This window comes from Hetaerina americana, unplaced genomic scaffold, assembly GCF_022747635.1.
Source record: "Hetaerina americana unplaced genomic scaffold, ioHetAmer1.1.p SCAF_10, whole genome shotgun sequence".
In the NCBI taxonomy this organism is placed as follows: Eukaryota; Metazoa; Arthropoda; class Insecta; order Odonata; family Calopterygidae; genus Hetaerina; species Hetaerina americana.
In genome coordinates, this window is record NW_027286070.1 from 76907438 (window position 1) to 76934114 (window position 26677).

The 26677-nt window shown below is 36.6% G+C and overlaps 1 protein-coding gene across 1 annotated transcript in view; it reads left to right on the forward strand.

The window, feature by feature from the left end:
* Dscam1 (Down syndrome cell adhesion molecule 1) overlaps nucleotides 1-26677 on the forward strand; it is a 333929-nt gene that overhangs the window by 244255 nt on the left and 62997 nt on the right. Inside the window, exons 14-16 of the mRNA XM_071598922.1 lie at nucleotides 21397-21516; nucleotides 22769-22942; nucleotides 25697-25844. Coding sequence (XP_071455023.1) covers nucleotides 21397-21516; nucleotides 22769-22942; nucleotides 25697-25844 — 442 coding nt within the window. The remainder of the gene's footprint in view (nucleotides 1-21396; nucleotides 21517-22768; nucleotides 22943-25696; nucleotides 25845-26677) is intronic.

The window sequence follows — 26677 nt, forward strand, 5'->3', positions numbered from 1 at the left end:
TGAAAGGAACTGGAAACACATAATTCCTTTTACTCTTGTGAGCAGTAAGAATTTTGATTTACAAGAATACCAACATGCAGTTTTTGAACTGAATCTGAAGGATTATTAGCCCTATTCACATCATTTCTTGATGACTCCCGGCCCTGGGTTTGTTTAACATAGCATTGTCTGTTTAGTAACTATAGCAGTAGTTGTCTTAAAGAAGTTAATAAGATTTTGCACTTAAGTTAGGATTAGAATAAACTGATTGACGAAAGCAGCAAATATCATGCTGTATTATTTTAGTTTGGCCATACATCCATGTAGATTGCATTCTTTTACCTAACTTATAAAGTGTTTACTTTATTTGTCTTTAATTATTCCTGTAGTATTCATTATGAAGTGGTACCTGCACATTGCACACTTTTTCTTTTCTGAGCATTGCTATCCACTTTGCAGTTTCTCCCCAGATTTCACCCTTTTCATTTGGAGATGAGCCAGCAAACTATGGTGATTCATCTGCAGTCCAATGCCTAATTTTCAAAGGAGATATGCCAGTGTTCATATCTTGGTTATTTAATGGAAAGGAGCTTTCACCTGGCAATGGGATATCAATTGCAAAAATAAGCCAGCGTATCAGCACTATGAGTATAGAATCAGTCGCAGCTCACCACTCTGGGAAATACACTTGTGTAGCTAAGAACGCAGCTGGATTTAGCAATTACACTGTTGAATTGAGTGTCAATGGTAACTCTTCAAATTCAACTTGCGCATGCATTCATTCACTTTCTATATTACTGATTTGGAGTTGGTGAAACAAACATGTAATCTTATCTTTACATTTTACTCTTTGTTAATTTTTTTGTGTTGTGACAAGTTGAACCTACCCTAGAATAGAGGATACTTGGAGCACGTAGGTACATCAGAAATTACGTCAGGCTAAACTTCTTTGAAGGATTTAATAGATTTTGCCAGCAGCTTCCTGTAAGGTATCTTTTATTATAATGAAATACATTATCATTTGCGCTATTTCATGACGGTTTATTTGATAAAGAAGGAAGTGAAAATTTATGGAAGTAACAAGGATTGCGAGAAAGATATTAAGGGGGATTAAAGAACAAAATTAGAATACTTACTTGACTGGACAATTTCATTAAGAAATATTACTTCAAGTGCGAGGTATGAAAAATAATTTAGGAACACAGGAATATTAAAGGCATAATTGTTGAATGTGCATTTCCAAATTACAATGATAACAGGACTGCTTGAAGTTGTTCATTCTAGTTGCATATTTTAATTAATATAATGAGTATTTAATCATTAAATCCTCATCCTTACATTCAGCTGACCTCAATCCACTCTAACAATGCCATAATGATCAGAATTAAAAATTAATAGAGATTCACTTTTCTATTTCAAAGTCTTGGGTAACATCAAAACTACAGCTCTAATAAATTTGGTGTATTCTGTGCATAACTGTGGAATTGCCGTCATATATCTGGTTCTGTTACTCATTCATTATTTCTTAGGCATTTTATCATTTAAAACCTCTATGGTATGAATTATGTACTCATATTTTTTGGGTTTATGCATGCTAGTCATCTTTTCTTTGTTGATAGAACATTCATACAGATATTGATCATGAACATTTCTCTAGAAATTGGATCTTCATAATTATTCTACTTAATCAAAAGTCAGTAATACATTATGAATAACTGTAGATTTTATAGAACCTATTTTTAGGTTAATATGCAAGTAGTTCACCCTTTGGAAGGCACTTCAGCAAAGAATCAATGGACATGAGTAAAACCTATTAGATTTAGTATTACTTTTTTGAAATACCTACCTCAATTATTCTAGCTCATTGTGTATATCTAAGCATAGGGCACTTTTTATGGCATGCTGAGAATGTGTTTTCAAAATCAAATGCCTTCATTTGGTGCTTAAATATTAATTTTTATTGATTACTTTGTTTTGCAAGAACAGAAAAAGAAAGTTGTTTTGCAAGAGCAGAAAAGAAATGAGATTAATGTACAAATCCTTTAGAGTATTAATATAGATAGCTTCAACATACCGATACATAACACACTCCTTACTCTCTTTCAGGTAAATATAGTGTAAATTTGCAAGTGGCTACCACATTGTCTATTTTGAGAATCAGGAATAGCCAAAATGTTGAGGAATATGCACCAAAATGCACCAAATAGGATAGTACAGGTTTCAAAAGTTTCTGTAGAATCCATTGTTAGCATATTCATTAATTTTGGAAATAATTGATGCATGTAACAAGAGGAATGATTCTAATATTCTTCTTGGCAAATTGCTTGAACAGATTGTTATTCTCTACTATCAGGGGCATAAGAATGAGTGCCTTCTCATCATCAAAGGTCCATGATGTACACCTTTACTTTGTTGAGTATCTTTGTAGGCCGCAAATTAATGTTGGCTTTCTTGCGATTCAGTCAAAGCTGTTGATGGCTAAGTATGCCTTCGGTATCCACTATGATATGTCATTTAATCAGATGCATAGGGTCTTCAGCGATACCGGATCAAATATATGTTTCATTTGAGGTTTTGTAGTGAATAGTATACGCCCACCTCACAATATTCTGTGTTTTTGGTCTCTAAAAAGAAGTGCACATGCAATTAAAATGATCCTTATGTCAAGATCCCCATTTTATTCATAGTACTGCCTATCATCGTCCCATTCTTCCCTTATGATGAGGTGAATGCAGGGGACAGTGTCCAGCTCACTTGCCATGTGGCAAAAGGGGATAAACCTCTGCAGATAAGTTGGAATTTTCAGAGTGAAGAAGACCATGTAGCCTCCCGTGCTCTCATCCTAACAAATAGAGTTGGTGACAGGTCTAGCATCCTAACCATATCCTCAGCAATGGCTGCCCACTCTGGGAACTATACATGCACAGCTCAGAATGCTGCCGGATTTGTCAGTTACACCACTACTCTTCACGTCAGTGGTAATTGGCATGGAATCAATTGGCCATATTTTCAACCTTTTTTTGTCCCAGTTAATCATTGTGAACCTCTTTTTATCCTTTCATCAACAATCCTCTCATCATCCCTATGGAAGTGGGGACGACATTAAAAAATGACATACTTTAATCTTTGGGAATCCTCTCAGTATTAGGATCACTTTTTACAACTTAATTGCATTACAATAAACCATAAACACAGTAATCAACCCGAAGGTCAGTTTGGTAGATGATGAATGAGTTCACCCAGTACTAAGCCATATACGGCGTGTGAAAATTCACACATTAGCAGGGTAGGGGGGCCAGTTCCTTTCCCTGTGCCGGTTATAGTTTCCCAGGAAGACCTGGTACCCGAAAAATCACTTTAGCTTGGGTCGAGCTGCAGGTGCCCAAAGACGTACCCCAGGAATAGAACCCAGGACCCTCCAGTCAGTAGTACCCCTGGACAACCGCGACCCACTGCATTACAATATGAATTGCATGTACGTATTACTTGAGTAGAAGCTTGATTGGATATAGTCAAAACTAAAATATTTCGTTGCCATTTGTGTAAAATGGCGGCAGAAGTATACAGCTAACTGTGCATCATCTTTACAATGCAGCAATTCAAGGGTGTAAAAATCATTCGCCTTGACTGGGATTCAAACCTGGAGCCCTTGATGTCCGGCCAAGTGCATTAGCCAGTTAAGCTATTGAGGCGTCCTCTTATAATCTGAAATTTTGGGGGCTTTAGTAATGCGCACTTAGTGGATGATTCCGTTAAGAGTTACTGTTGAGGCATCTCGTGCAGTTTCTTGGAATTTGTGCATCGTCTTGTTTGATTAAGATAATATACTTACAAAGGATGCCTGGTATTTTTTTGCTAGGGTGTATCAATGATAAAGGCCCTTTCACACCAGCTTGAAGTATTACTAACCTGTTTCTCTCCATTGATGGTAATAAAGGTTATGAAAATATGCATATTTGGCAACTACTATTTGAATAAAACTTATTGATGCAAACACTGTAAATGCTCCTTGTCATAGAACCTTTATAAATAATGAATGTCTAATGAAGGAGTAGGGTTTGAAAATTGTCTACTGTGATACTACATCCATGATTGATTTATCCACCATTAAATAATTAAAAATATGTGATATTAAGATATTTATGGTTTTAATGGGAAGACATTGTTACCCTAGTGCTTCAGTTGCTCATGGAGTATAGTATGTTAAGTCATCTTGCTTGTTGGTATGTGGTCGTGGCTTTCCGTATCCTGTAATTTTTCTTCCTTTATGGTTAGTTCTTGAAAATCGGCAAATGTTTATATATTGACAAATTACCTTTCATCATATAAATTCCAATCCAATTTACAGTTGCTCCTCAGATTTCACCCTTTTCATTTGGAGATGAGCCTGCTAACTATGGTGACACATCAGCCGTCCAGTGCATAGTTTTTAAAGGGGATATGCCAGTGTTCATATCTTGGTTATTTGATGGAAAGGAGCTTTCACCTGGCAATGGGATTTCAATTGCTAAAATTAGCCAGCGTATCAGCACTATGAGTATAGAATCAGTCGCAGCTCACCACTCTGGAAAATACACTTGTGTAGCTAAGAACGCAGCTGGATTTAGCAATCATTCTGTGCAGTTGATTGTTAATGGTAACTTATGAAAACGAAATATTAAAATTAATTTGCATAATTATTTTTCTTCTGAACTCCTCTATCAGCAGACTCCCGAGTTCCTTACATCCATTAATTACTTCAGCACAATGGGCTTTGGAGACCTATATTAAGCTATGTATTATGCACTGCATTTTCTTTCTTCATGTAATCATGAACATTCAGTTGAAGAACTACACAAATTAATTGATTGGTAGTTTCAACTATTATGAATAACTTTTGGGACCTAGACTGCATATTTTTATATTTCTCTCATGAAAGAAATTGTGCCTCCATGCTATCATTTTCATCATCAATGTCTCACTTTTCAAATTGCTACACTAATAATTTCTAGGTTTTACACTTCACACACTTTTACAACACTTCATTTGAAACTTGGGAATTCTGTGTTGCCTTTGAATGCTTCAGATATTTTTTTAACCCCTATAAGACATTTCTAAATAATTTTGCTCTCATCTAGGATTCCACGCACAGAATTCCATGTTTATTGAGAATAAATACTTCTATCGACTTATAGCTCTCTCATTATGTTCAATTATGTCCATTTTGTTTTCTGGACTTAAGTTAGCTGCAGCATTTGATTGGTGGGATATCCCCCAGTACTGAGAGCCATTTACTCTTTTTAGGTTGAGTGTTTGGACTTGGTAAGCTGGACAGTTCATCTACCATTTAGTCTGCTATGATAAAATTTTATAAATAATTACAAGATATAAAAAGGCAATTATTTTATTAAGCATTTAGCTCTGTATTCAAGTTTGTTCAAGTAAAAAAATGATTATTTAGTTGTTCAACCTGTCCTTTCCATCCTCCCCAGGAGATTTTGATACATGCCCCGGCTTGTATTCTCTCCTTGTATTAGAAAACCTTTTTCACCTGACATGTGTCATATATAACCCGAAAAAAAATGTAATGTTTGAACTGAATTTATTTGTTCATGGGCTTCTTCTGAATTATATCACAAATCAAAATATAAAATAACAGCTTATAAAATCAGTGGAGGAAGGTAAAATAAAGAATCAAAAAGTAAAAATACTTACAAAATATATGAATTTATGAAGTTTAAGATGCTCCTGTGTTCTTGTCATTCACCAGCCACATTCTCTCACAAGTGAAATTATTTTGTACAATAGCAAATATTGATAGCAAGGAGAAGCTTTCTACTTCATTTAGCCATGAGTTAGCCACTTATATCTGTATAATATCCATCCTTAATGAATCCTAAACTTACTTAAAGCCTTGAGATGCACTGGAAAATGGAGATTGTCTGTCTGCTAGGTTATAACATCCTCCAACTCCTTGTTAAAGCTCTTAATATTTTTTCATGTGTAGCACGTCAGCATCTCTGAATGAATGATTTGGAGTGATCATAATTTTTATAGTTCAATCAGAAATCATATTATGGGGATAAATATGATGAGGTAATGATCTGATCTTATGAAATCCTTTGATAGTGCTAGTTGTAGGTGTGTTTCTTGAAGTTGCTTGGGATAAGATCGAGTGAAATACCCATTGCTTCTCAGATCTTTTTCATTAACTGCCAGCATCTGAGCCCATAAGTTTCATACCATGCAAAAAAATGTTGGAATTTTTAGGGGATTAGAATGAATTACAGAGTCGATGTTTTTATTCAAAACTATACTGATTTATATGAATTAATTTGTGGGTGGAGAAAACATGATAGATTGACATTTTTTGCATGTCTTTTGAATAGAAAAGGCATTTTAGCAATGTAATATAACTCATTGTGGGTTAAATGATGTTGTTTGACAGTCTGTAGGTTTAAAGTAGGAATAAAAATCAGAATTGAAGAGTTGGTATTGCATATCTACCTCAAATCAATACACTTTATGGTATATTCTTTTGAATTTCTGTTTTTATTGCCCTGGAAAATTTAACTCTATTACAAGGTCTGTTTGAAAAGTATTGCGAATTTTGAATTTTCATGGGTTACGTATTTTGATTTTTTTGTGGCGTTATGTTGGTACTTATGTCTCTCACTTATGCCAAAAAGTTCGGCCATTTTGAATATTCAGTTAATTGTTGACAGCTGTTTCGCTTGGAGGTGTTTTGGCTTGTCTTTAATTTTTGCCTGTTCCAAAAAATGGATCAAAGAAATTAAGTGCGCGGACGCATTCTGAATGTTGACTGTGCTGTATGGAGATGCTACCTTGAACCAAAGCAACGTTTATCGGTGGTACAAAATGTTCTCAGAGGGCCGAGAAGATGTGAGCGGCAAAGAGCGTGCTGGATGCCCGAGCACGTCAACAGCAGACGTCATTCACTTCATCAAAACATTGATGAAGTGAAGGAAATAGTATTGGCCAATTGTTGAATCACCATTAGAGAAGTTGCTGAGGACCTAAGCATATCGACTGGCTCGTGCCATTCTCGTGACCCATGACTATGACCCGGGTCACCATGAAATTCGTACCAAAATTGCTCCATGTCGTTCAAAAACAGGAACGCATTAACATTGCTAATGAGGTGTTGGACTCTGTCCGCGATGACCCAAATTTGCTCCAGAGGGTTGTAACTGGTGACGAATCATGGGTTTCTGGTTATGACGTGGAAACTCTCAAACTCCCAATCATCCCAATGGAATGGAAGCTGCAGCACGAGCCAAGACCAAAAATAGCACGCCAAGTTCAGTCGATTGTGAAAGTTAAGCTTACAGTTTTCTTCGATTGCAGGGGCGTTGTGCATCATGAGTTCTTGCCACAGGGTAGAATGGTAAATATGAAATATCACCTGCAAGTTATGTGCAATTTGCATAAACCAATCCCCAGATTTGTGGAAGAACAAAACTTGGCTTTTGCGCCATGACAACGCCCCTGCCCCATGGAAGGACGACGCTACGCTACGATTGGCAACATAAAGACTGCATCGAAGGGGGAGCTGAACTAGATCACAAAAAATGATTTTTTGAAGTGCTTCAAGGATTGGAGGAAAACGTTGGCACAAGTGTATAATATCTAATGGGGATTACTTGGAAGGGCACAAAATAGATATTCATGAATAAATAAATTATTTTTGAAAAAACACAAAAGTTGCGATACTTTTTGAACTGACCTCGTATGTAGGCAGGCACAATAGTCCATGCAAAGTCTTGAGTATATTAATTTTGTGGGTGCATTAAGTGCATATATAAGAAAATTGTTTCAAAAACTGTTCTGTCATAAAATCTATTGCAGAATTACCCCAGATACTACCTTTCCATTTTGGAAACAAACCTGCAAGGGCAGGAGAAATGGCTATAGTTTACTGTGCTGTGGTCAAGGGTGATTCTCCAATACTACTCAAGTGGAAATTGAATCATCAGAGGTTGTCATCTGGAATGGGAATAATTATAACCAAACTGAGTGATCAAATAAGTACACTAAGCATCAATTCTGTAAGGGCTTCTCATGCTGGCGAGTACACATGTGAAGCTTCGAATCGGGCAGGGACGGCTGTCCACTCGGCACAATTATTAGTGAATGGTACTGTTCTGAAGCCCTTTTTATGCAGATACTTTCATTGCTGTTATTATTTGGCATACATTACTTGAGTTTTTAGCACTGTATGATTTCTCCCCTTCATTAAAGATTTATAATGTCATACATATCAGGACTATTCCGTATTAGCTGTGTTCGTCATCAAAGAATAGGGCCTGGCTGCATCATAGGATGATTGTTGAATTGACATTGCTACTGTGGAATTGTTTTTTGAAATTTCCCAAATCTTATCTCTTCCCCATTAAAATTTTATTTTGCCAGTGTTGATTTTAATGTGATTAATCACAATGACTTGAAAACCTACCTGCTCCAGTGTTGCCCCTGCTCAGTCTCCTGCCCCTGCACGAGGAGGTGAACTCTGGCGACAGCGTCCAGCTCAACTGTCATGTGTCCAAGGGCGACAAGCCCCTCCAAATCTCTTGGAATTTCCAGGGGGGAGAGTTATCCACTCACATGGGAATCTCCACCACCAAAGTGGGAGACCGCTCGAGTATCTTGACAATTGTTTCTGCAATGGCTGCTCACACTGGGAACTACACATGCACAGCTCAGAACAATGCTGGATCTGCAAGTCAGGCTGCCAGTGTTCTAGTCAATGGTACCAAGAAAGGCCACTTGCTAGGGATTTTATTGTTTGGATCTTCCTCCCTGAACCCCCCTCCATTTTCACTGTCTTCCAAATGATAGGTTGAGTTTAAAAATCACATTATGTAGGAATGTTTCACCTAAAGTCAAAGTTATGCCTTGGTGGCAATCATTATTATTATCCAGAATCCTTTTAGTAGGTTTTCAAACCAATTTCACTGTCATTTGGCACTCAATATTGTTTCTCCGGACAAAATATTATTTAAAAATTCTTTATTCTTAATACTGTTGACCATCTTTCCATGGAGCGGAGACTGTACAACATTTATGTCTTCTCATCATTTTTATGTTACCTATATTCCATCCTACAACACCTTTCTTTGTCCATCTACAGATATTTATGCCTATCTGTGACATTAAACTATTGGTTCTACTGAGATGATTTTTATAGCATACCTATATATGGTCTCTGACCATGGCACATACCATTTCAGATCAGCTCTGCTACATTTCAAAGTTTTACAATGCCATTTGCTCCCCTACTACTCCAGTCGGATAGACCTATCACTTGAGCATTGCAAGGTAAATCTGTGACTCAGACAAATGGGCTTAATTATGTCAAACTGCAGTTGTTCATACATAATTTAAAAGCAAGTATCAGGAGTAAGTGTTTTTACCATGGAGAATTTTGTGGAATCGTATTTCTCAGTCATTTTTTTTGCAGGCAGGATCTGAAAAGTGCCTAAAGAAGATCCCTCTATGATCATGGATTCACTACATTAATTTTTTTTCAGTGCTACCTTTGGTAAAACCATTTGCTTTTGGTGAAAAGGCATATAATGCTGGTCAGTTCATTCAAGAAAATTGTGCAGTTTTGGAAGGTGACCAGCCTATGAACATCTCATGGTCTCTTAATGGCCAAGATGCGAGTTCAATACGAGGGATAAATGTGATGAAAATAGGAGCTAGAACCAGTTTGCTTACAATTGAGGCTGTTATGGCTCAGCACGGTGGATATTACACTTGTACAGCGAGCAATGCAGCTGGCTCTAGGAGTTATACTGCCTCTTTAGCTGTCAATGGTACCACTTTCAATGCTGCTCATCTCATACGTTGCTTCACTTTTGCTATTAATATTTTTTTTATGTTGTGTCACACAATCCTTGTCACTCTCCACAGGAAGCAAGTTATGTAGTTTCATTGCTATGCCTTATACTCTTCATACTCATTCTCTAGACATCTGGTAACCTTATCGCACAAAATGTTTGTCTATTGGCATTCAGAAGTAATTTATTATTTAGATTTTAAATAAATGTGACAACTTATTTGAAGTTAATGTTGGCACAAAAGTACTTGAAGCGTAGTCTCTTATAGTGACGATTGAGGAATAAAAATGCCTGAGTGGTGTTTTTATTCCATTGAATAAGATTAATTTCTGACTTGGTTATCTTTCATAGGTGTTCCATACATTCCATATGCCGAACAATTTTTGTGTATTTAGAATTTGATTTGTTCATCTTGAGGCAAGGGGATGCATCATAAATCCTTCGATATAATCTCTACAGTTACTTTTACATCATCCCCTGCAAGCTACCATGAGAATGTTGGAAAGCAAACCTTTAATTTTGCAGTTTTTGGATAAAATGAAATGTTAGAAGGAATGGCAGGTCACAGCAAGGTCTTCCAATTATAATTGTTTGGGTGATTAACTTTGGTTTGTTGTGATCACAGAGTATGTGAGGGAGGAACAAGTGTTAAATGTATCATTGCAAAGGTCTTATTTCTTTCATTTTATCTGGGTGACCCGATACCTTGACCTACTTGAATTGTGGGTTGCTGATTATTTCATCAGTGTCATTTGTCAGCTTATGAAATCTTTTAGAAATATTCCAAAAAAATTGCCCCGCACCTGTATTTATGACTAAGTATAACTTTGTACTCGCACAAATAGTTGAAGACTTTTAGCTATCATTTAAATTAACTAAAACCTCATGTTGTTTCAATTGTATCATGTCTTGCCTAATTAGGTGTAGAGCTTTTTTCTAAGAATTTCAAACATATCCCTCGGTCCAAGAAATGCCCGCTTCCTCGGTGTTTCTGAATGGATTTCATTGGTTCCATTGCCAGTAAACGCAATGGCATGTCACGGGACTGCCTCATCAGCCACTTGATAGTTCATTGTTGAACGATTCATCTAACATGGATTGGTTTTCATTGGTAGTAGATTTGGATCATTTTTTAGATAGCCATGCTTTATTATTGCAGTTGTAGTAGGTGTAGATTACTTGAAAGCTCATTATATAATAGGGGGTAGCGATTTCTTGTGTGTAATCAAATTAGGCAGCCAAGGGTATTTTGAATAAGCGAAATGGATTTGTATCCATTGACGATGCATATTAAAGAAATTTAGGGGTCAGTCCATTTAAAGAACTTTCGAGTAAACATTTCATTATTTACTGTAATTTTTTGCCAAAGTATAACACCCAGGTAACTTAAATAACACCATATCCTAAATTGATTTGGTGAGAATGTTGTATTATTATCCAGTTGATATTCTAAGCTCAATAGTTCAGAATTTATTTTTAACATTAAGGTATTTTTTGGAATTAAAGTGCTATGTCTATCAGGGTTTTTAAATTGTGCATAGTGAAATGTTAAGCATTCTTGGTAATTTTTTCTGTGCGGATTTGAATCCTGTGCAAATGTAATAACAGGGTTGAGGCTTAAATAGTGTCAGCTCTCAAATTATTCAGGGAGTTAATGTGAGGAAATACTATTATGAAAAAATTCAGAGCACCTTTCATTTCCCCTCCTGGCAGTTGGTGTCCATATTTTTGTGTGTGTATTTTGGACAGATGTTTTGCATAAGTTAAGTAATTTCATATCAGGACATCATCTCATGAATATGTCATTGATGTGGGATACTTTCTTACAGTTCTTCCCTACATTATCCCGTTTTCATTTGATGGCCCTGCCAATGCTGGAGAAACAGTTCAGATAACATGTCATGTTCCCAAGGGAGATCCACCTCTTCACTTGGAGTGGAAATTCCGTGGGCAGAGTTTGGGCCCACACCTCCATGTTGCTACCATGATGATTGGCCATCGAGCTAATTTTTTATCAATTGCACATGTCACAGCCTCTCACATTGGGAATTACTCTTGTGTTGCTCGAAACCCAGCTGGGGTTGTATCTCACAGTGCTGAGCTCTTGGTCAATGGTACTTAACATCTCTCATGTTTCCTTCAGGTGTGAAGTTGCTATGAGCGCACCTTATATTCTACAATTCCATGTCTTATTCATTCTTTTCTTTTGACTGTACTTTTCTTACTTCTGTAGCTCTTAGACACACATGCTTTTTTGAATTTATTTCCATCAGAAATATTAAGACTCAAAATGGTTTCTTTTGACTGATAGTGAAAGCCACAGGTTTGCTTTATGTTTAATTTGTTTGTTGTGAATATTTTATTGACAACAGCAGTTATCACTGATTACCTAAATTTGTGACTAATTTTGTAGGAATTAATGAATACCATAAGAAGCAAGTAGACAGACAGAAAAGGATTTTGAGTGCAAGAGTTATTTGAGTTAAAGATACTGTGGATGCCTGTGACTTACAAAAGAGTTTATCAAACATTTACCTTAAAGAGAGTTTCTCTGTGAATACTGAAGATTTTGCTTTTATATTTTGGCCATGTTCTCCATTATTCGTTTATATTACAGTATTGCCATCTGTGACTCCATTTTCCTTTGGGAGCACGGTTATCAATGCTGGTCAGATGGTGCAGCAGACTTGTTTTATTTCTGTTGGTGATGAACCCATTACAATATCATGGGATGTGAATGGAGAAGATGCCAGTGCCATTCGTGGAGTGAACATTTTCAAGATTGGAACTCGAACTAGCATTCTTAGCATCCATTCTGTGGGATTCCATCACATTGGAACTTATACTTGCACAGCCAAAAACCAAGCAGGCAAAGATTCAGTGTCTGCATCTCTCAAAATCAATGGTGATCATTATTTCACTTAATTGTCTACACGTAAAACACAAACACATTTATTAGCACTCAGACCTCTATTTAATTTCCTTTTTCTCTCTCATTTTAATTTTTCTACGCTGCTAATATTTTTCCCGATGTAGACTTCTATTTTCACACAGAAAGAGTGAACTGTGTTTGTGAATGTAGTGACCTTCAAGTAATTTTAAGACATCAAAAAGTCCCAGGCACAATGCTTCTGTTGTAGTATTTTTTTTGAAAAAATAATGCGTTTTTGAATATGGGAAGAAAACACATTTGAGACATGGGCTCGTGATTGTTGCCATTACTCTTGTAAACACAACATCTAAACCAGTAAGCACACAAATCTGTTGACGCGCAGACTGTGACCTTGTGACAACTTAAATTCATGAACATTTTTGCCTCATCTTTATTTGCCCCCAAAAGTAAGTCATTGGGTATGTGTGGCTTTCAGTGCTTTGTTTATTTTCTCTCAGTCCTACCATACATCATCCCATTCTCAATTGACGAGGAGCTGAATTCTGGTGACAGCATCCAACTCAACTGCCATGTGTCAAAGGGCGACAAACCCCTCCAGATCTCGTGGAATTTCCAGGGTGGAGAGTTGTCCTCTCACTTGGGAATCTCGACCACCAAAATGGGAGACCGTTCAAGTATCTTGGCAATTGCCTCAGCAATGGCGGCACATTCTGGAAATTACACTTGCACTGCTCAGAACAGAGCTGGATCTACCAGCCTATCAGCGACATTGAATGTTAATGGTATAAATGATGGACTATATGTTAATTTCATTCTAAATTGAAAACATGTCTTATATTATTGAGTAGAGTATGGAAGTGGATAACTGCCTTAAAGATCCAGTAATGAATTTTCAAATGGTTAAATATCTTCTTCCATGGGCCATTAACACTACCAGAACTGTTTATAATATGGATGTAAGCCTTAACTTTGCTGGACTCAGTTTTAATAGTGAACAAGTTTGCTTTGTTTCTGTAACCTAGGGACATAGTCTCACTAATAGTTCAGTGAATTAAATCTTGATAATTTCTTTATTAATGTGACAGGAAATGCATTAGACCAAAATCGATGGGTGAATTGAAAGAAAAGCCTGATCATCACATTTGGAAAGGTTTCAGCCATAACATTTACCAGCCACTTTGTTTCTTGAATTCTGAAAGCTTCCATTTCATTGGTGTTGTTTGCTAACGAATCGGACTGTTGTACGTTTAGTATTTTGGTAGGCCTTCTCATCGGCTTAAAACTGTACCTAAGATACAGTAATACATTCCCTTGCCACTGATCTTCAACATAGAAATGTGTGAATATTACTTATTACAGTTTGTTGCCCCTTCATTTCAGCCCTTCCCCATATAACTGCATTTGAGTTTGAAGGGCCAGCCAATGCTGGTGACACTGTTCAGATGGCTTGTCATGTGCCAAAGGGAGACCTTCCATTGCAAGTGCAATGGCTCTTCAATGACTTTCCTCCTCCATCTAATCTCCACATGAGCACCATGATGGTTGGTCACCGTGCTAATTTCCTGTCCATATCTCATGTCACGGCCTCACATCGTGGCACTTACACCTGTGTCGCTCGAAATCCAGCCGGAATAACCACCCATTCTTCCATTCTCACGGTCAATGGTATCCTTCATGAATATCACTTGGCATTTGCCTTTTCCTTGCACTTGTGGATTTTAAATATTTATATTCTTGATTTGCTTGTTTTTCTCTTTGGTTGCAGGCATTTTTTTATTATTAATTTTACTGATATGCTTACTGGGGTTGTTATAACAGGGACTTACCAGTCTTTAAGTCTTTATGTATTTACTAAGTTGCAGATTCAGACAATGTGGATTTTTAGCCGGGGTTTTTATTTTTTCAATACTTAAATATGTCATATTTGCACAGTTAAAATACAGCAGTGGTAGGATTGAAAGGAGCTAAAATCCTCCATTTTGTTAATTTTTTTACTATCTTATTTGCAGCTTTATGTAAATATTACAATAATTAGTGGTACTGACATAGAATTATTTTTTCTTGTCACTTAATTTTTCAAGCATTTTAATGCCCGATACCTCTCTCTCTTTCTCTCTTTTACAGTCCCACCTAAAATTCTTCCTTTCACATTTGGTTCAGAACCACTGAGTGTAGGCCAGCCGTTCACCTTAACTTGTGCTGTGATTGGTGGAGATAAACCCATAACAGTTGAATGGCTGGTAGATGGGCATAGAATCCCAAAAGATGGAGGAATTGCTGTCTTTCCCTTAGGAGATTCTGGTTCCATTCTCACCATTCCATCCGTTCATTCAGCTCATACCGGAAATTACTCATGCCGTGCCATAAATACTGCTGGCTATGCATCACATTCCTCTTTTTTGAGGGTCACTGGTAAAGATTAGATAAAATAATAACCAGAAAGTTAACTATTAATTTTTCTATGCTGTGTATAATGCATAATTTTCTTTGCCTGAGTATAGTTTAATACTGTCAACTCATATATTTTTAAAAGTAACAACTACCAGAAAGGTTCGCTTGACAGTTGAGGATGAAGCTCACCTTGTACATATGTACTAACATGATATGTGGAAATACCATATTTAGGATAGGGGCCCAGTTATTTCCCCCGCGCTGCCTGTGAACTCCCACAAAGATAAGGTACACAAGTGTCGAACCATAGCCTTCATTTGAAGGAAAAATGACTTTTCACCCAACAAATTTTCATAGATGATAATAGTGTATGTACTGATGGTAGCCTTTCAATCACAAACTTAAGTCAGAACTGAAGAAAGAAATGGCCTTTACCAATTATTGTTTGCTGTCTCCAGGACTCCGAATATCTCGGTATTTTTTAATAAGCTCTTAGGAAGTAATGTCACCAATAAATAAATTAAAAGGAGCAATTCACTCATGTGACAGTTTCCTTTCCATTAAAACCCAAGCTCTTTTCAAGACTTCAGAAATTAGTGTAAAATCCATCGGCAGTTTTTAGCTATTGTCAGTGGGATTAAGTGTGCATTTTTATGCTCCATTACTCTTGCCTGTTTTATGAGGCGAGCGCTTGAAATATGCTATAAAATAGGATTTTTAATATAGCTGCTTTGGGCAAGATCATTTTTATAACTAATGTGTGGCAATTGAGAAATAGGAATCAAAAGTTTTGATGAATAGAGCTGCGAAAATTCATTCCTACTTTGGTTGATGGTATTGTTGGAATAGGTGAGTAGTTAGAGTCATCACAGATTTGAGCCTCGTTTTGACTTTTTGGTGAGGAATCAGAGAGTGGGAATGGAAGGGGTTAGGTAGGAGTAAAATTTTGATCATCTTCAAAGTTGTGATGTCCTGGAAGCTGTTCATTTAATTTGCACAATTATTTTTAATTTCAAGTATGCCTTTTAGTTTCTTAAATAATAAGATAAATAATACATGTTAAGAAAATAATAATTTACATAACACTTGCTAAAGTTTGGGCAGTGAGAGAAAATTAATGTTATTATGAAATTATAAATAAAATATTGATCTCAATGTTGGAGTTATTATAGCTATACCTTACAAGAGTCCTTGTGACTTGCTAGGTTCATTTTACTTTTTAATGCGGGCTGTTTATTTGTACCCATAGTTAACTTAATCATACATATATAGGAGGTCTATAATAAAGCATCAAGTAATGTCCTGCTTGTATTAAGAATAATTATTGGCTTAATACTATGCCAAAAACAATCTTCACAAAGCTCCCATTCTGGAGGGTTAATATTTACAATACTCCATGTTATTGGTCCATCATGTAATTCCAAATTACCCATCATAGGTTCGCATGCCAAAGATTAAGCTCCCTCCTATGCTCTTTTAAATAACTCAAATGGGTTTTCATGTGAATAAAACTAATATGTTCTCTGGTTTGTGAATTTATAAATATATGGTCACTGTGAAGTGTGGTTACGACCAAGTTTTAATGTGCTCTGCATTTCCATCAGTGCTCTTGACATGCCTCCAAGTCATCATCCAAGCTTGTCATTGTTAGCATGAATCTTCTCTCTCCCCTTGCTTTGACGCTCATGCCCCCTCTCAATCCTTCCAATCCCTCTGAATCACTCCGTCACTCTGCTCCACCAGTCCCACCCAAACTCCTTCCCTTCTCGTTTGGTGGCGAGGCTCTCAGCCCAGGGCAGTTGGTGACTGTACCATGCAGTGTGGTGCAGGGAGATGCACCCCTCACTCTCTCCTGGCTTCACAATGGCAAACCGGTAGTGCCACATTCTGGGATTTCTGTAGTCCACCTGGGTGATAGAGGGGCCATCCTCAGCATTGGGTCAGTGAAAGCACTCCACGCTGGCCTCTACACGTGCACAGCATCAAATGGAGCTGGCTCCAACCACCTCTCGTCTATACTAATCGTTAATGGTACTTGACCATCATCTTCAGTCTACCCGTGGGGCACTTTTAGATTTTTGCCAAATCTTACCAATATGGTCGACTACATTTGTACCCAAATTTATCTCTCTCTCTCACTCTGTGCAGTAGGAAAATTCTGTTTCTTAATGCCGGAAAATTCTGTTTCTTATGCTTCACATTTTTATCCGGAATTAACAACCATACGGAATTTATTGAAATTGTTCAAGATCACGCACATCAAACTTAAAATTGAGCTATGTTGTGATTGAATTTATACACTTTGTCGTTTCATTTTATTTTCCAATTCGTTAATTGCCTTTGTACTCTCCCTGTCCCTATTCATTTCTTTTTGTAAGTTCTTTGCCATGATCATTTTACCTTGAAATGTGACCAAGTTTTACCATTAGTACTGTTGACTCCTTGTGCATACACTCTGACTGTGTGTTGTTGCCATCTTTTCTGTTCCATTTGTGTGTATGCCTACGTGAGACAAAAGGACTGCGAGCATTCTTTGAATCCAAATCGTCTTTTCCTGATTAGTCCCTCCTGAGATCTTGCCATTTACATTTGGCAACCGACCTCTGAGCGCCGGCTATCTGGTGACCGTGCCATGTGGGGTTGGGGGTGGTGACAGGCCCGTGCACGTCAGATGGCTCTTTGAGGGCCGCAAAGTCCCCTCGGGCGGCATGGAGGTGGCACGTGGTGATGGGCCCATGGCTCTCCCCCTCGGGGAGGCAGGGTCCTTGCTCAGCATCCCTGGTGTGCGGGAACACCACGCTGGCACATACACCTGTGTGGCTGTGAATCGTGCCGGCCAAACAGAGCACTCGGCCACCCTACGAGTCATTGGTTAGGGACAAGGATGAAAATACATGAGAAAAATAACCCTTTATCTCAATTATTAAGCCTGTGTCAGTTTTTTTAATCTAGTCCTGTTTGCTCTGAATTCTCTGCTTCTTATCTAAATTCTTTCTTTTGCTCCATCAGGCAATGCCTTTCCGGACTCGCGTTATGCATAATGGATCTGTGTTGCGCTCAATTGAATCATCTTGTTGAAGCAAAATCCACTGCATGAACATACAAATTTTTCGTCTTTTCTCTGGAATCCATTTCATGAACCTAATCCACTGAATTGATTCACCTCCATTCTGACATTGTTTTTGAATTTTAATTTGATTGAACGTCAGTTGTTATGAGTGCTTGAATATTATCTTCTTTGGCTTTTGCAGTGATCCCACAGATTAAGCCATTTTCATTTGGTGATGACCCAGTCTACTGGGGTGATATAATAATGGTGAATTGCGTTGTATCGCAAGGGGACTCCCCCCTTTCAGTCGACTGGGTTTTCCCCAAAGGTGTTACTGAAACAAGAGGGCTGACCATCTCGAGGCCCAATGAGCGAGTCAGCATTTTGACCATTCAATCTGTAGCTGCACTACATCGGGGAGAATACTCATGCATAGCACGTAACTTAGCTGGATCAACAAATAGATCTGCCACACTTAACGTCAACGGTACCTATTATGCTTCTCTTTCAATGATTTTGGTTTGCTTGGCCAACTGTGTTATATTGTTTAATGTTGAGGGTTTTACAATGTTTGTAAAGAGGTGTACTTAAAAATCTCACGAGTCCCTCATTGAAGGTTGAAACGTATCAATTTATCTGGATATCTTAACTGATTTTCCTTGGAAATCTGAGTGAGTGAGAAGAGGCCTATGTTATGATCTGCCATTTGAAGTTTACACATTTAGTTAAAAATTAAATCAATGGGTGATAGTTTAATTCAAAATATTCGATGCATGTCTTCACCCTTTGAAATTGTCATGTGCCCCCAGTTTTGCCGACCATCACTGGTCCCATGACATTTGGGGCAAAACCTTTGCATGCTGGTGAGCATGCCACGTTGCAGTGCTCAGTGTCGGGTGACATGCCAGTTTACATCTCTTGGTCGTGGAATGGAAGTTCCATTGCATCTTTGGATGGAGTGTCAGTCACGTCAATTGGACAGCGAGTGAGCATTCTTGCACTAGACTCAGTACGAGGGGAGCATGCTGGCATCTACGAGTGTAAAGCTAGGAACAATGCTGGGGAAACGAGTGTCGAAGCACTTCTCTCTGTTAATGGTCTGTCACTGTCTTCTCAGGAATTTTTTTCCTTAGAAACATATTTAAACTGCGTTGCTTTTATTTATTTTTTGGAAATTTTGTCTCCTATTCCTCATGTTACTATAGTTGTTGTAGTTGCTTCCGATGACTCAGCGTTGTCCTTTCTTGTTTTGTTTGAATTGAGGTTGGGATGAGAACTTGAATTGCCACTCATGACGTTGGCCCCGTATGAGTGAGAGTAAAGTTGTATGCTTTGTGATCTTTTTTTCAATATTGAACATGAAAACATGGAATCAGTTTAAATATCTGTCTTAACTGGATGATGTTGTTAATTAGATAGAGGCAATGTTTACAGGAAATGTTTTTCTAACATCTTTCCAATCATTTCTGTTTCTGTTGGTAGCGATTTTGTTTGGGTAAAAGTTTGTTTCCTGTGGCATTGGTCACCTGTTTTTGATTCCAAATCTGTAATGTTGATAATCAGCTTGTTGGTGCTATCCAATTCCAGTTCCTCCAAAAATACACCCATTTGCATTCAATCCCAGTGGTGTGAATGGTGGAACTTCTACTCGAGTCCTATGCGCTGTATCTGCTGGTGACTTTCCAATGCAAATGTCATGGCTCAAAGATGGTTATCCCTTGGAGGGTGGTGAAGGAGTCCCTCTGGTCACTAGGCTTGATGAGTCCACGCTCATGCTCACCCTTCAACACCTCTCGCTCTCTCAGTCAGGGGAATACACTTGCCAAGCCATTAACCTTGCCGGAACAGCCTCCCTCTCATCCATCCTCAGAGTCAAGGGTAATTCCAGTCATGTCAGCTGCACCCCTACCCACCACTTAGCTTTTTGCTCATTCTGTTGTAGTATGATGCTCATGAAATGCACAGGTTTAGGATTGCCAGTGTCTGAAAGATCTTGTTTCAATGGTTATAATTCATGCAATCAATGAAAAAACAAATTTTGACTTGTGCATATTTCATGATTGCTATCCCTATATTTGTAGAGCCATTGAATACTTGAGGTTACCCTGTTATGTGCTTGGTTTGGTCTTAATTGCTTGAAACAATGCTTTTATTGGATGTGGTTGTCGGCTTAAATTCCACATGTTAAAGCAAGAAGTTTGTCATAATAGAAAATTTATCAGCTTTTGGTCCTAAGGCTAGTTTTGTCTGTTAGTTTTATAATGTAAACCCAAGTGCATGCAATGTCTTTCTGCAGGTCACTTCTAGTTGTGTTCTTCATAAAAGTTCCAAAAATCTATACCAAATTCATATCAAACTATAAAATTCATATTGCTTAAGAATCATTCGTTTGTATTTCTGTGCACAATGGGCATCCAGACACACCACAAGCAGTGCATCAAAACATTCTTGTTTTATTTGAATACACAGTAAACTTTTCTTAAGATACATAGGGATTTTACAATGAGGCAGTTACAGTCAGGAACCTGATTCCCTCCTCCATGCCCAATCCCTACACTCCTACAATATTATTTTATTTTTTTTGCCCTTAAAATACCACCATTTTTCAAAGAATTATCTCTCTAAAGCAAAAAGCTGAAAGCTAGCAAACTATTTATTTGTTATTTGTATGTTAATTTTGTCATGGATGAGAACTATTTGAAAAATGGTGGTTTGTTTTTTTCCTTTTGGTTCACTTTTGCATGTTTTTTTATTTCATAAATGTTTGTTTCACAAAAAGCTTTTCATTGTGATTAATTTTCAAAATGTAATAATTGCTGATTTTTATATTCATAAATATAATTACTTATCTTCAAAAGATATTAACATTAAAATGTATCCAAAACTAAATAACTTAACTTTTCTTGAAATGAAATATTATGGACTTTTGCAATCATTATAATCCTATAATTAATTCTACAATTAAGATAAATTTTCTGATGACTTTAAGTGCTTAAGTCATAATTGCTACTGTACATCATTCACTAATTTTAAACCTATTTGGTGTCTTAAAAATTGAAGGCCATGCCATTTGATTATTCATATGAAACTCTTGATGTACAATTTTCATTTTTGATATTAATAAGATTTATTGCTGTAGTTTCAATTTGAATTTTGAATTTCAAAAATTAGCTGGTGCCATTTTAATGAAATGATTTAGACCCCAGTCAATTTTCACTGAGATAGTGTTCTTACCACTGCAGTTCCTCCAAGATGGATTTTGGAACCAACTGATAAAGCATTTGCTCAAGGAAGTGATGCTAAAGTTGAATGCAAGGCTGATGGGTTTCCCAGGCCACAGGTTACCTGGAAGAGGGCAGCAGGTAAGGATGATTGTTTAATTTTGAATACTGATTTCATCGGAAGTCAGAATTGTAAATTGGCGTGGGTTGGCATTGTGAATAATATCCCATTTAAATGGTTTGAATTAAAGGTTAATTCATATTGGTTGATTTTTTTAATTAGAATTTGTATCCATAATTTTATAATATGTGGGTAGCACTCCTAATAGTATTCTACCATTAAATAGAGTATTAAACTGCTAACATCTTTGCAATTTTTTGTTTAGATGTCAATGAAGATAAAGTTTCTAACCACCAGCTCCCTAATGTTTTAAATACTTAAGGCTTGCCTATTTATCTCTTATGGAAAAATGACTGAAGTCATATGTCTCTTAAGATGAATATTATTAATCTATGAAGTAAATTAAGTTCAATAAAACTTTTCAAATATTCATGCTATAATCATAGCTCCATAAATGAAGTGTGTGTATCATTTGTGGACCTGTTTAATTTGAGTGCCTTTGAACTCATTTTTGGGTTTATCAATGACTTGCCATGATGAATTTCCGTAGCGAATGGAAGTCAAAAAAATGATTCAAGCATAACGCGGATGCCTTTTAAGGAGTAGAGACACGCATAAAAGTTCCTAGAAAAATATAGCAACAATAACCTTCAATATCTATCAATCAATACGTATTGCTTTCATTGATTCAAATATTTGGGGTACTTTTTGGTCAATTGATATTTAAAACTTCTGCCCTTGATATTGTTTCGGACTTTCTCTCATTCGATAATCAGATCTAGGGTATATGCAGCTGCTCATAAAACCTAATTTTTATTTATGCAATGCAAATTCTCAGTTACTGTGACATTATTTTCATCCTGTGACAAAATGTGAAATTTTGTGAAAATTTTGTGATGCTACTTTTCATTAATTTTTGATTTTTCACACCATTAACCAGAAATATAGTATGAAATTAATCTCTCCATAATTTGTGTGTAGGTCAAATAGCCTACCTGCATTAATAATTATTAAACTAAAAACTTACTGTCAAGAAGCCATTCCATATCTCCTCTTTTATTTTTGCCATGTGTTGCCAAGCAAAGGGTACAATATTTTATTATGAACGATAATGTTAAATAATGTCAAATTATCGCACGACCTTGTACACTTTGAAAATGAAGATATTGTCAGCAGTGCTCTAGGGCATCCAGAGTAGGCCTATTTGGAGTCATTAAAGTGTATGCCTCTGGAAAGGAGATTTAGCAATTAGAAATTACTCTTTTATTCCAGGTGATACACCAGGGGATTACAAAGATTTGAAACCAAATAATCCTAACATCAAAGTTGAAGATGGCACCTTGTCAATTAATAACATTCAAAAGACCAATGAGGGTTATTATTTATGTGAAGCTGTGAATGGAATTGGATCAGGATTATCTGCTGTTATACTGATTAGTGTACAGGGTGAGTAATAATATTATATATTTGATTTTTGTTTGAAAACTACTGTGGAATTGTTGGTAAATTTAATTGCTTCATTTGAATGTTTTTAGGAGGAATGTGAAATGCTTGAAAGCAAAGAGGAAATTAGTTTGAGCATTTTTTCTCTTGTGGTCATGTGTGGGGAAACATTTAGTTATGATGCAATGGAAACACTGCAATTAAGCAAATTTTGTGCTTTCTATAAATATGCTTAATTGTTGTTAAGTACTGTCCCTGAGGTGGACTGATACATCATTTTGTTACTTTTCAGTAAAAATGAATGTCAATAAAATGTACATGTTTTTCTTTTCTTTTTTTTAAATGTTCACTATTTACAAGATGGCATCCTGAAATCACCTGTATATTTTCTTTAAATACACCTAATGTGCAAGTGACTTGACATTTTACAGATATAAAAATATATGTTTCAACAAATGTTAGAGTACAATATCTCTATTTATCATTAATATACATCTAATTATATGATGTAATGGCACATGTCTCAAATTGACTCAGATGCTTGTTCCTTGGAGAAAACATGTTCAAAATCGTATCCCCTATCACCTCCAGGCCTTGGAGGTAGATGGCATTCCTGCAGAATTACTAAAAAGTTTAGAAAAATGCGGAAGGAAGAGTTTTTGTTGATTGCTTCATAGGATATATGAGGGAGGAATCTGACCAGAAGTAGTTACATCAGTTATAGTTGATATCCCACGAAAGGGAAAAAGGTAGCCATGTGTGAAGACTATAGAACAGTGCTTGATTTTACATGCAGCTCAAGTGATACTTAGCATAATCAACAAGAGGAAGGAGCAGATGGCAAATTACTTATTGCATGATCAGTTTAGTTTGAGGAAGGGGAGAGGTATGCATGATGCCACAGCTGTGATGAGGCCACTAATAGAGAGATACGTATAGAATATGATAAGAATGTGTTTGTTTGTTCCTTAGATTTCAATAATTGGTGGAGTAAATTGGGTAGAATCAATTAATGAAATTCAGAAAATAGGAGTAAATTAGAAATATAGGTGACATATCTGAAACCTGCACTAATTTCAACTACTCAGGTGTGTGTGACAGATAAAAGAGTCCAGATGGGCAGTGTTAGGCTGAGGGGAAAAGCAATGGTTTCATTATTACCCATGTTTCAACATTTAGGTGGAGGAAATGGTAAAAGAGGTATGGCAGTAAATGGAGATGGGAATGAAAGTCGCTGGACAATTCTTAAAATTAGTTAGGTTTGCTGATGATCAATTTTAGTTAACCAGTTTGCCAAGGGGCTGCCAAGTTCATGGCTAGAAGGCATTTGCATTAGAAAAAAACAGTATGATAGGTCTGGGTAGGGAATCAAACTTAACAAAACAAAGGTAATGTGAAATTCGAAGAACTGTGGAAGGTACTGTGATGATAACTTAACTGGAGTCATCCACTGATATGTGTTTATGTGCAACAATATCAAAGTATAAAAATCATTCACCTTGGCTGGGATGCCATTTGAAATTGTTGCATTTTAAAGGTAATATGGTTGTTGAGAAAGAGGAAAGCCAAGTTAAACATTAAAATAGGTCATAAATTGAAGCAGGTGGTAGTTTACCTATCTCTAAAGTGTTTTGGACCAAAATGATCAAAGTAGTAAAGACATAAGAAGAGAACTTGCATTGTACAAGAAACCATTCACAAGGAGGAAGGCATTGGTGATATGGACATGTATGAGTGAGGATGCTCAGAAAAGATTAGTGAAAAACTTTGATTTGGAGCTTTGTGTGGTATGGCATGGAAAAATTGTCATTTAAACAAGATGTTCGGCAGAGATTTGAAACTTTTGGAAATTAGGCTTGGAAAAAGATGAAAGTGATGAAATGGACCGGAAGGAAAACAAACAAAGGCCTAGTTATAGTGGGGAGGAGAAGGATTGTTGGCAGAGATCCAAAGTAGACGAGAAAGGTGGATGCAAAGTATTTTGTTTGATAATGAAATGTCAAAGACTGTGATAGAGGGGAGAATATTAGGCAAGTGAGGAAGGAGTAGGGAAAGGATGGGCATGTTGGATGGAACGGAGGGAGGTAGAATAAATGAGGAATTGTGGAGGGTGTGGGGGAGGGGGAGAGAGTCGGGTGTCAGGCTGTATTTTGATAGGAGAGGCAAAATAATGTTTTGTCCCTGTCTGTGTCCACCCAAAACCTTCTGTAAATAGTAAACCACCAATTAAAAATTATTTTTATATTGATAGCTTATGCTGTGAAAATTGAGAAAAATCGTAAAAACAGGAATCATTAGATGTTTTACCATTTATAAATTACATTAAGGGTTCATCTATCCTTAAATATTTAAAATGAACATTTTTCCCAATATTGTTTTGTAGGTTCTAATGAAATATATTGTCTAAAAACAAACTACTAATTATTTTCATATATATTAAATCGTTGTTATCAGTTGATGGTGCATATAATACTTGAAATTGATTGGAGCCACTTGAAAATTGTCTATTCCTCAGTGCTGACATTTTTGGTGTTTATTTTAATGATTACTTTTTATCTTTTATACTGTTTCTGGTTGGTAACAACTTATTTTATGCTCTGATTCATTACTGTTAGACATCATATAAGATTGTTTGAACACGTGGCTCTATAGTTAATCAAATCAATTTTTTAGGGCAATGAATGAAGTGACAGTTGAGTTTTGTTAAAGTTGTAATTTTTCTTTCTGCAATTGAAGTCTTATGTTTTTCATCTCTAGCTCCTCCACATTTTGAAATCAAACTGCGCAACCAGACATCCAGGCGTGGGGAGCCTACTGTACTTCAGTGTGAAGCTAAGGGAGAGAAACCCATTGGAATTCTGTGGAACATGAACAACAAGCGCCTTGACCCCAAGAGTGACAACAGGTTTTTACCATTACATATATTATTTAGTTGACTTGAATGGTTTAAATGTGTTAACATTTCCACATGGGATATTTAGGGAAGACAGGGCCTGGCAATTGCCCCTCCCTTGCCCCCTTGAGTTAAAGATTTTGAGTTTAAAAATGCGCACTCATGTCTTATTAACAGTGAGAAAGTTCACTTCAACTATCATAAGAAGTGAAAACTATGCATGGAAACTTGAACTGTGTTGAAAGTAGATCTTTTCAATACCTCTGAATGTTCTTCATCAAGGTGCAAAGACAGTTGAATGAATGATTCATTCTCATTTAAGGTGTTGATATCTTTATCCTTTTTAATTCTTAATACCGGTGGTGAGACTATACAACTTTCATGTACCTCAATCATAGTTGGCCATAAAGGTTTCAAATTGATGATAAAATGTAATGCAGTGAACTCCTGATTATCCATGCTGGTGAATTCATAATGAAGTATGGATAATCGAAAAATATGGATAACCGAAATATGCGGAAAATGTGGATGTGATATAAATGGATGCCTACAAAAAATTTTTTAAGGGTGGAATTATACACTTACGTGAACTATCATTAAGTGAATAGCAGATGTAGCCTTCTACGCAAGGCATGGAAATAATGGCATACTGTCACTCTTGTATGATGTCAAAATGCCCGAGTATAATTTGTATTACTCATAAGTCATATATTATTTCATTTCAGAAAACTTACGAGTTAAGATTTGTTGCCTTAATTTTCATTTTTAATGATTCAGGACAAATTAAAGGACTAGATAATGTTCAAACACATTCATCAATTGCCAAAAAGCACAAGACATATGTA